Source organism: Triticum urartu, chromosome 2A (assembly GCF_056163025.1).
Source record: "Triticum urartu cultivar PI428250 chromosome 2A, HENAU_Tu73, whole genome shotgun sequence".
In the NCBI taxonomy this organism is placed as follows: domain Eukaryota; kingdom Viridiplantae; phylum Streptophyta; class Magnoliopsida; order Poales; family Poaceae; genus Triticum; species Triticum urartu.
Window position 1 is genome coordinate 762,039,127 of NC_141874.1, and position 11,376 is coordinate 762,050,502.

General features: G+C 49.1%; 1 protein-coding gene and 1 pseudogene across 1 annotated transcript; one reads left to right on the plus strand and one right to left on the minus strand.

Annotated features, from left to right (window-relative positions):
* Nucleotides 1-3,276: 3,276 nt before the first annotated feature.
* Nucleotides 3,277-4,160, minus strand: LOC147987998 (uncharacterized; annotated as a pseudogene).
* Nucleotides 4,161-7,483: 3,323 nt separating this feature from the next.
* On the plus strand, nucleotides 7,484-11,045 carry LOC125538510 (uncharacterized). Its single transcript, XM_087540486.1, has 8 exons — nucleotides 7,484-7,910; nucleotides 8,429-8,498; nucleotides 8,579-8,692; nucleotides 8,924-9,208; nucleotides 9,297-9,557; nucleotides 9,677-9,707; nucleotides 9,924-10,108; nucleotides 10,631-11,045. Exons 2-8 carry the CDS (start codon nucleotides 8,430-8,432, stop codon nucleotides 10,907-10,909), a joined length of 1,224 nt encoding a protein of 407 aa, XP_087396612.1. The 5' UTR covers nucleotides 7,484-7,910; nucleotide 8,429; the 3' UTR covers nucleotides 10,910-11,045.
* Nucleotides 11,046-11,376: the final 331 nt, after the last annotated feature.

Below are 11,376 nucleotides of genomic sequence, written 5' to 3' on the forward strand. Positions count from 1 at the left end.
TTAGCATGTCTGTCAATCTTAACAATCTTGAGATCCTTAAAAAACTTAGCAGCGCTGATTGCTTCCTTTTTTAGATCCACCAAAGGAGACATGTCAAAGGTTTCTTTTGCAAGAAAAGATGCAGCAAAAGAGCAGTCAGTTTCCAAAATAATTGTTTTGAGAAGAGTGATACCAATATATATCCCGGCTAGACACGCACGAAGTTCCACTTCGTCCACTCCGGAGCACACACGAATAAAGTCCCATGATAAAACCAGGACTTCTCCCAGATGATTCCGTGCGATAACCCCAACGCTAGCTGATCCTAAACTCTCCACGAAGCTAGCATCAACATTTATCTTAATATGCTTCGGATCCGGAGGCTCTCAAAGAGCACGATCATTTTTTTGCGGACTAATGAACTTCTCGGCACCAAACACCCCCTTACCCTTTTTGCCTAAATCCACTTGCACATAATTGTTGGCAGTCGTGAATGTTTTCCAATAATTTTCCACGAAGATTACAGAGGCGGTCACAGATTCTTTCCCTTTTCCAATATAACTACATACTAAAAAAATATAAAATTTAGTATAAATAATGATTGGATTGACCTTAATATTATATGTTTGGGCCATACCAATGGGTTAATGTAAGACCGATCGAAATAGATCTTGCACAATTTGAACAAAACATTAAATGGAGAAACAATGTTCGAATTTAGTATTACCAATTTTTTATTCTGAGAATAGTTCATAAAACGTTGATGACTACACGCAAATCGGTGGGCCTCACGAAGGAAAAAAGAAATATGATTAAACTCGGTTTATATTTCAATCGATGGTTGTGTCCACCTAATGATTTTCTTTGTCTATCACTTAATTAATTCTAAATTAAGTTTTGGTTGAAATATTTTGTCTTGTAAAAGAGAGGCATATTATGGTAATGACAATAACATAAAATGTGACTTGTTATGTAGAATTTCCAATTGGTAACAGAATTATTGCTCTCAAATGGTTTTTGTCATTTCCCCCTTTTATGTTTTATTATTCTATTTTTTATTTTCCATTTTACCAAAAAAATTAATTAATATATACAGACTTGTAAGGAAATGAACTTGTTTTGATAAACACATTAACAATATTAAAATTATGTGAACATATTTTGTAAAATAAGTGACCATTTTTTAACACTGGTAGCAAAACCCTTATAAGTGTAGATAATTAGTGGAATTGTCCCAACTACGAATGCTGCTAGTAATTTGATAAAATACCAATGACGTGCAGACTTTCAAAGGTAGTACAGACAAGCACGTGTGTCACTAGTGTGCGAGTCCAAACAATCGGACCATCCATGTCTTATTAGTGGCGTCGGGACAACATCATAGCCACTAGTACTTCCTTTACTAACTGTGCGGGTTATTTTGCCAAGAACCACCAGTAATTTGAACCGGGATCACTGTCTTGCCGTACTTACTAGGGGCGTGGTAAAATTATCCTTCGCTGCTAGTATTTCTGACTTTAGTGGCCTGAGTCATAGACGGCACGTCACTAGAGACCGATCAGGACCATTTACAACTAAAGGGTACTCTGTTGTTGTTGCTCTGGTTTGTGATCTCGTTTTTCAGTTATATCTTGCGTGGGATCAGTTGTTGGTACCATATGGAGCACGGTTTTGTAGTGTAATTAGACTAGATTAAAATGACTCAGATTGGCCATCGAAACAGCATATAGGTCACACAGGAAAATGAATCCTACTATCTGCAAAACTGAACTGAACCCTGCCCATAAATGGTGACACGGAGTAAGATCTGATTGCATCATCCTCAGTTGATTCTGGAGATGCAACATTAACGTCCGTTAGGTTAAGGGCACATGAATAGTAGAGATCTAAGATTTTTCTATGAAAATACAATTCTGTAGAGAAACTTGTCAAGACCGATTTTGTTATTTTCCAGTCAAGCACGAATGTAGAACCACGGTCCAACTAATACAACTGCCACATGACATATTAGCCTGAAAATATTCTACTCTCTCCAATCCAAATTAATTGGCGCAGACTTAGTACTACTTTGTACCAAAGGGAGTAGTAGTATTTGCTTGAAACTCCAAACCTCTGTCGACAAAGTATGTTTTCTTAATTGCTGGTGGTTAATCTGTGATGCAATGTCACCGTAATCACAAACAAGTTGCCTGCATTGATTATTTAACCAAAGCTTCCATGGAAGTCCATGGACAGCGAAAGCTTGAAAGTTAAAATGAAAAAAGGTAAAGTTGACTTTTGCACCTACCTTGGAGGCGAAGCCAGCTGTCAAATACAGCAAGAGCTAGCCAAGCTGAAGTTAATTACGTCGAGGCAAAACAAAAGCATGGGTGGCCATCATGGTCTCCACGATCAAATCGTATGGACGGAAGGTTAGCCTAGCTAGAACTGAGGTAAAACTTTCATCACTTGGGTAAAGGGAACGAAAAGTGGCTATCATGATGGGCATGGCACATTGTCGCACACCATGCCCATGCTGGTCGAGAACGCGAGATCCAATCCTGGTAGTAAAATAAACACTCCGGATTTGTCTCTTCCTAGGTTTCTTGGGGTGTTACCGAAAAAAGCTTTCGCCTCGCTTTATATATAAAGTATCAAACCACAAGCATTCAGTACAAACACACGCTACGTCACCGCAACACAGGCACACACCCAAGACAGGATACATAGGCGCTGAGCACAGCAACACTACTCCTAGCACTACTGCCCCGAAGAGATGAAGCTACATATGACGAACCATGCGCTCCAAGGCGGCGCCTTCAGGAAGGGTACGACGTCGGAGCGCCGCCACCGCCCGATCCAAGTATCAGAGTTTCTCCCAGAACCGCATGACGGGCAATGAGAGCTGTGACGACGTCTTCAAGAAGGGAACGATCTTCGCTGCCACCGGTCCGTCCGAAGATAGAGCAGGTTTTCATCTCGGCCAACATTCACCGCCACCGAACGCCACACCCCGGCAACCATGCCGCCCACACGACCATGGTGACCGGGCAGCACCAAGGCACGGGCTCTGCCCAAGAGCACCGCGCAACCACCACCAGGGCCGCCGCCCCAGCATCCAAGACCTCGACACCACCTCAACCGAGACCCGCCGCACCCCAACGAAAGGAACGCGCGGAAAGGTCCCACCTTTCACGCCCCTGGGCAACCCCCAGCATCGAGACCCAATAGGTCGGCCAGAACTGGCATCCACCGACCCATCCTGCTGCCCCAAGCGCGAGATGAGGTCGGTCCTGCAGCATCGAGAGGGGGACGAGGTCAGTCCTGCTGCACCGTGCGCGAGACGAGCTCGGTCCTGCTGCATCGTGCGCGAGACGAGCTCGGTCCTGCGGCTCGGGCGCGAGACGAGCGGTGGATCGCGGCTGGGAGAGGACCAGACGATTGATGGGGGTAGCGCCCGGGCGACGAGGAGATGGGGTGAAGGTCGAGACGGCCCGAACGCAGACAAATCGACGCCAGATAAGCCAGCCGTTGCCGCGGGCAGATCCATCGAGTCACCGTGAAGCCGCCACGACACCGGTAGGCCACCACCGAGACCTACCCATGCCGCCGCCCAAGGCCGGAGCAGCGGCCACGCCCGGCCGTTGCCCTACCCGCGTCGCCCGGCGAGCTCCAAGCGCCGGAGCCGCCAGGCACGCACCACCGGAGCCAGGCATCGCCGGCCGGCCCCCAAAGCCAGATCCGGCCGGATCCGGCAAGAGACCGGTCACGCGCCACATCCCGAGACGGGAGCACCGCAGCCGCCCCGCGCACAGAACGATGGTCGCCGGAGCGCCGCCACCAGCAGGCCACCCCGCCGCCCCGCAAAACCGCCACTGCGTCGCTGGATCCCGCGGACGTCCAGCGCCACCTCTCGAAGGAGCCGCCCCGTGCCGGCGCCCACAAGTGGATGGGGAAGGAGGGCCCCGCCGCCGCCGCGCCCCCCAGGCTTTGCCCGACGAAGCTCGGCGGCGACCGCGGGGGGAAGGGGAGGGAGGCGGGGCCGAGGGCCGCGGCCACAGGGAGCCCACCGGGTGCACGCAGGCGCGCCACGGGAGGGGAGGGGAGGAGAGGGGGGAGAGGGGGGAGCGGGGCGGGCCGGGAGGCGCGCGCCCGGCGGCCGGCGGCGGCGGGGAGGCTAGGTTATATTTAGGAACGGACATCACTGCGCACCTCGGTTTTCTCTTGGGGTGTTTAAGCTTGCACGAGATGGGCTAATCAAGCCTAAAATTAAGTATTAATCCCTCCGTCTCAAAATAAGTGCCTTAGTACGGTTTTGTACTAAAGTTAGTACAAACTTAAGATACTTATTTTGGGACAGAGAAAGTATTATCCTTGCTTAGTTCCCGGTTTATAATATGTACAGTTGTTGACATGCCCCCAGGTCCTGGCTTTCTCTAACCTTCGCAAATGATCTTCCCAAATTGACTTTGCTGTTGGGCGTACCCACAGACCAAAATGAAAAAGCGGACACGGGCGTCCGCGCGGCCAACCCAAACAGACAAAAGGCAGATAAAATACACGTCCATTTGGGTCGGCCGGTTGGAGTTGCTCTCAATGAAACCAATGATTGATCCAAAGTGCAGATGGATGCAGGCTGGGTTCAGGTGAAAAGAAGCCATAGATCACATCTGCATTCTGTCTGGAAGAACCAAGGGCGTGTTTGGTTGCAGTTTGCAATAGTAGTTGCATTGCATGTCCATCTCCAGGCAGCCTGGTTCTTTAAATGTAGCCTTATATGCAGTAGATGCAATCTGTTTGGTTACCTGTATCGCATGAAGGGGCACTTACCCCCCTATTGTTTGGTTGTCGTTTTTGTGCTTAGGGTGTGAGCAGATGCAAACTTTAGTTGTTTGGTTGCAAACAACATTTGTGTTCTCCTCACCCCATTCAAATGTGGTGGCTTTACCACCACATGATCAGCACAACAGCAAAACAAAGCAAGCAAGCAAATGAAATCAAACAAAACAAGCAAGCAAATGACAGCAAACTACTTAACTACATAGTATAAGTCTAGATTAACAGCAGGGGCATTCTCCTTCCCTGTTCAACGCCAGGGTGCTCCTCCTGGCCAAAATATGAACAAGTTCCCAGCACAAGTACCGATAAGTCTCACCACACACCATAAAAGTTCAACACTAACACCTTACTTAACTTAACTACTCTCTCCGTTCCATAATACATGACTTCCATTTGTTAAAATATAAATGTATCTAGACATGTTTTAGTATATAGGTACATCCATTTTTGGACAAATGGGATACAAGTATTTTGAAATGGAGGGAGTACATAGCATGCTCGATGTCACCAACGTAGTTGTGCCTGCTGCAACGAAACCTGCACATGACTGAGGAGTCGTGGTTGTAGATCTGAACTTTCAGTCTGAGTCCTGAGATGCGCACAATGACGAGGTTGCCCGGACGATCCGGTGGCGGCGGCAGAAGTAGTTCCAGCCCCGGCCAAGCACCATGTGCCCCTCGAAGTTCTGGACCTGCACCCAGAACACGCCCCGCTTGTTCGCCGACAGTCTGACCACGCGCGGGAGCCGCTTGATGACTAGCCAAGTGTTCATCACCTCCACGAACTTGCGAGCAATGACGAACATGGCGAGGTCTCGTTGTCCTTGATCTGCTGGTAGAAGCGCAGTGGCTCCGGGCCCCCCTCCTCGTGGCCCTGCCTCGGAGAACATCCCCTTGAACGAGGCAGGCTCATGAAGGCGATCCTGCCAGGCAGGTCCACCACCCCGAGCCACCTGTTCGTGGGGATGAAATCCTCAGTGCCCTCAGCTCCGGCCACCACGTGAGCTCCTCCACCCTTCACATCCCAGTCAGTCTTCAATATCTTGTCAGGTAAGATGACAAGTATTAGTGCACAAACTCTTTGCAAAATGGCACTGATCAGAGACATTTGCCCAAGAGCAAATGCTACTGATCAATGCACAAACTCTGAGCAAATGCCACTTATCAATGCCACTTGTTTTTAGGCAAGTGCCACTGATCAGTGGACTTGCCCAACAGCAAGTGCCAATGATCAGTGGCATCTGCTTTTCTTCAACTGTCACTCATCAGTTCACTATCCTAAGCATGAAAACATCTAAAAATAGCAACAACAAGTGCCAATAGCACCTATGTGCAGCCATGCACATTTGGCAGCATCCTAAAATGGTCCTACTACATGCACGTATAACAATCAACACAAACCCTAGCTTGAACATGCATGTTAGCAACATGAACAACAACATGAACATGATCCTAGCTTGAACATGAACATGGCATTTTGCATGAACACACATCCTAGCAAGACCCTACCATGACACAGATCCTAGCAAAGCACACTACCCTTGGGATTCTAGCCTGAACACAGCTACTAGCATGAACACAGATCCTAGGACACACTAGCAGTAGCAGTAGCAAATCCTAGGACACACACCGTATGAAACAAGAACAGATCGGTCCGATTGGATTTGATTGGGATCGCATCCAATTGGATCTACTCCAATCCTATCTAATCATATCGAATCCACTAACTACTAGCACATGCCTAAGAATTAAACCCCTACTCTAAATCTACGAGCAAGCATCGAGGGGGTTTGACTCACCGGAGCACGCGTAGTCGCAGCGAACCGCGGCTGGGGTGAAAACCCCGGCGGGAAGGAGAGAGGTGGCGGAGCAGATGAGGAGCCGGCCCTGGCGACGGCCTGCGGCATCGGCCCCGTGCTCATCGTTGTCGAAGGTCAAGGAGGACGGCCCGCCGACAGAAGAAAACCCTTGGACGGGGCTCAAGAAAAATCCCCCTGCCCAATGGGGTCCCAACTAGCGGCGGCTCCGTCGACGGCGCCGGCGCCGAGCCCAGGACCACGAGGTCCGAAATCCGCGACGGAGCAGGAACGGCCGGAACGGCCGGCGCCGCATTGGCCGGCACTGGTGGTGGCCAGCAGCAGATGGGGGACGGCTCTCGCAGGACCGACGCCAGGTCCCACCCCGAGTTCTGGAGCCCGACCAGCCAGCGCTCCTGGATGCTGGTGATGTGCTGGTCGACGAGGGTCAGAGGGCGGCGCGGCGGTGGGCGAGGCGGAGCCATCGGAGGAGAGGGAGGGGCGTTGACGGTGAGAGGGAGCGATGGGAACAGTGAGACTGGACGGTGACAGAAGAGTGGGAGGCGAGTTATGAGACGTCCCTTCCGTCTCCCGTGCTGTCCGAGACGTGCAACTGTCTCACACGCGTGGCCGCGCCCAGCCAGGCTCGCGAGAAACGTTTTCGCCTGGCCAGGGTGCAAGCTGCTTTAAAATTCATGCGGGCCACAAACCGCATGCAGTCCAGACAACCAAACAGGCTGCACACATCCCGCACAGGCCTGGTTAGACTGTATGCGAGCAACCAAACACGTCCCAAGTGAAGTGCAGGCAGCTCCGGTGGATGGACAAATCGATTGGCTAGCTAGCTCAGCTAGGTGGTATAGCCAGAAGGAGCTGTCTCTGAAGGCAAAAATCATATATTTGACCTCAGGGCGAAATCAAATCACAAAATGATCTACTCTCGAAAAAATTTCACTCTGCTGACCCTTTCGTGTGGCGCCCGACAGCTAGGCGCCACACACCACTGTGCAGCGCCTCTGCCTTAGGCGTCGCACCTCCTGCCAGCGTGGCAGCCCTGGTTGGGTTGCGGCCCCACAGACAGCAGTGCAGCGCCCATGGGATAGCCGCCACACTGTGTAATGTGCAGCGCCTATGGCTTGGGCGCTGCACATTGACTTAAGCCGCATCGGGCCAACCCCTCCCAGCAGTTCTTCCCCCTCTGAGCAGTTGCTCTGTTTACAGAGAGCGGCGGCAGCGGTGCTCCCTTCGGATCCCCCCCACACCCCTCTCAGATCTGAAGTTTTGAGGCCCGGATTCGATCTCCAATCCCTCCTACTAGGTAAACTCCTCTGTTCCCTTTCTTTTTCTCCGTAAATGCGTTGCAATTTTAGGGATTTGCCCAAGATTAGGTGGAACCTTTGATTTGCTTGGTTTGGATCTTTGTTTGCCCAAGATTAGGTGGAACCTTTGACCCCCCCCCCCCCCCCACACACACACTATATGATTCTTGTTAGTGAAACCTATATTGTAATTTTTTTAGATATATATGAGATGCCTAGTTTTGTAGATAATTATGAGATGTTGAGTGTTGTAGCTATATGTGAGATGTTGAATTTTTTTAGATATATATTAAATGTTGAGTTTATTTGAAATATGAGATGTTGATTTACTTGAACACATATGACATACTAGATATATATGAGAATTTACAATCATTTATTCATTGTGTGAGAAGGAGATGTTGAGATTCTTGTAGATGAATACATATGAGATGTTTAGATGAACACATATGAAATGTTGAATGTTTACCGATATTTGAGATGAACTCATATATGTTTATTGTTTGAACTTTGTAAGGATGGTTTGGCTTCTCGACGATGTCTACGACACGAAACACCGGGCCTACATGATGCGCGAGAAGGAGATGGTAATAACGAGTAATCTAAATATTTTGCCTTAAGTTGAAATTTACATGCCCTAAGATTTGTCATTACTTGTTTTTTGCAGAAGCTTGAACCTTTGAAGATTCGGTATCACGGGGTCTCTGGTCCTGCCATGCCTTACGATGAGCGGTACACACCGTACATCAAGCAGGCAGGACTACTCCCGTGGATTCAGTTGGTCAGCCGGTCCACACCGAATCTGAACGCTCCACTGGTGTCCGCTCTTGCTGATCGGTGGAGGCCGGAGACGCATAGTTTCCATCTTCGGACTGGGGAGATGACCGTGACGCTCGAGGATGTCTCGTTGATCACCGGTCTTGCTATCGACGGGATGCCTCTCTGTATGAGCACCGATTCTGATGGGTGGCGCGAGCAGATGATTGCTCTTATCGGTATGGCTCCTACCGAGGCTGAGGCTGATGTAGAGGAGGGAGAAGAGAAGAAGAAGAAGGAAAGGAAAGCATCCGGAGCTGCTTTCACGTGGATTCAAACTCACTTTGCGACGTGCCCTCTGGATGCCACTGATGACGTGATCCAGACACATGCTCGTGTCTACATGTGGTATGTTATGTCGAGGACTTTGTTTCCTGACTCCACTGGCAAGAACGCTCCATGGATGTGGCTGAAGGCATTGACCGTCTTCGATAGCAAATGGAGCTGGGGTTCAGCGACTCTTGCCTACTTGTATCGACAGGTAGTTGGTCTGTTTTGTGATCAACTCATTTCTTCATTAGCAATGCAAGCTTGCTGTCAAGTTAACATTGTTTTTCTTTCATATGCAGCTGGACGATGCGTGTTGCAGGATCACAGATAGTGCAGGCATTGGTGGTAATATGCTTCTACTTTCTGTATGGAGCTGGGAGCGTCTGCCTGTTGGACGCCCGAAGAGCGTCAGGTTTAATCCTTGGTATGAAGATGAAGATGACGAATTACGGCGCCCCACTTGGGCTTACAAGTGGGATGTGGTTTCCGAGATGACGAACGATGTCAATCTCATGTACCAGAAGTACGTTGCCGAGTTGGACACGATTACGCCTGAGCAGGTAACGAGGTCATTACTTCAGTCATTTCTCATGTTTGCCTAAAAAAAATTCACCAATTTTGCATTGTTGCCCTATTTCATTTGCCACATCGCGTGTCTCGTCAGTTTGATCTGTTCCAGCCTCACCCGCCGGAATGGGTGGATACGGATAAGCACTTCATAGGTAAGACAGCATGAACCGTATTGACTAAGCATCGTCACTCCTTGATTTTGCTAATGTTTGGTTTTGTACCATGCAGGTTGGACAGGAGAAGGCAGCGGAAGATAAAGGACTGGGACAAGCATCATGCTTCGTATGTTACCCGCTTCCAGCTTTGTGTGGAGGAAGCTCGTAGCAGTGCACGCGCCAAGCTTCGTGAGCATTGTCCACTTGCTTTTGATAACTACATACGATGGCTTCTTGAAAATACTCGAGTTGAGATATGCCCGCCGGCGTATAATGAGGATATTCTTGAAGAACCCGTAAACTTTGAGGATCTATCAAAGGGGAAGTACAACAGAGATGTCAGGGTAGGGCACGGAGTCCCTGCTGTTCCGGTGATTAACTATGTGGTAAAGTGTTTCTTCTTTACTTTCCCGTTGGCCGTATTACACATGTTTGAATGGCTAACGTGTTCATTCTTTCTCATCCGCAGCGCACCGAGATCAAGAAAGCAGCTGATGAGAGCCAGTCTATTCTGGAGGAAACACCGGTTGGAAAAGGCAATGATGATGGTCCACTACGAGCATTCCTCAAGGTACAAATCGCATTCACTATGAGAGGTAGTCTATGTTGCGGAGTTTCATATCTTCCACACTTGTTCATGTTACAGCGTCAGGCCAGGAAGTTAAGGCGGTTATCGAATCTTCTCGGTTGCCGTGATCCCGAAATTGATGAACCATCTGCCTCTAGGTCTGGTACACCATCAGACCCCTCATCTCACCATCAGAGGGACGATGTGAGTTCCTCATATGCTTATCAGGATGATGAGGGTGCGGTCACCCAAGAGGTATGACTAATCCTTTAGATGTGATTCTCACTTGATTACGACGTCGGTCTTCACCATATTGTTTGATTGTGTGATAGGCGATGAGCTTGATGATGACATGACTTTGGCGGACGCTCAACTTCGGTCCCCATATGTGTTCAAGCCTAGGCATCCCAGACGCCGGTACATGCCCAACGACTTTGACAACAGAGGCAACCCAAAGGTGGTCGTAGGGACCTCGCGGATGGCTAGCTTGGATCATGAGGCGGAGGCGGAGGCGGAGGCGGAGGCGGAGGAGGAAGTGCAGGAAGAGGAGGCTCGTCCATCCAGGAAGAAGAAGATTGCCTGCAGGCGTGGCACCAGGAACACGCGCGGAAGGCATTAGTGTTTGTTACTATGGAAGTGCTCTCTTGTAGCCGTTTCGTTAGGTTGATGAACTTGTTTGGTTATGTTATATGTTGGTGAACTCTTACTATTGTGGTATTTGTGTTGTCCTAAAAGATGTGATGTTCAAATTATTATGGTATTATGGTATTTGTTCAGTTGAATTGTTCAGTATTTGTGGTATTGTGGTATTGTGGTATTTGTTCAGTTGAATTGTTCAATATTTGTATTTGCCAAAATGGAATCTGTTTCTGCAGTTTGGCAGTTAACAGCACTGCAGTGCCCAAAGCCTAGGCGCTGCACCTCACAGTGTAGCGCCCAAAGCCTAGGCGCTGCACCTTACTGCAAAAACAGAGTTGACAGCACATTCATTTCACCGGAACATCATAATACTTACAATGACTGCATCATCACAACAATTTGAACAAACAAAAATTTTATGCCGACGAGTTCATAACTTAAGACAAT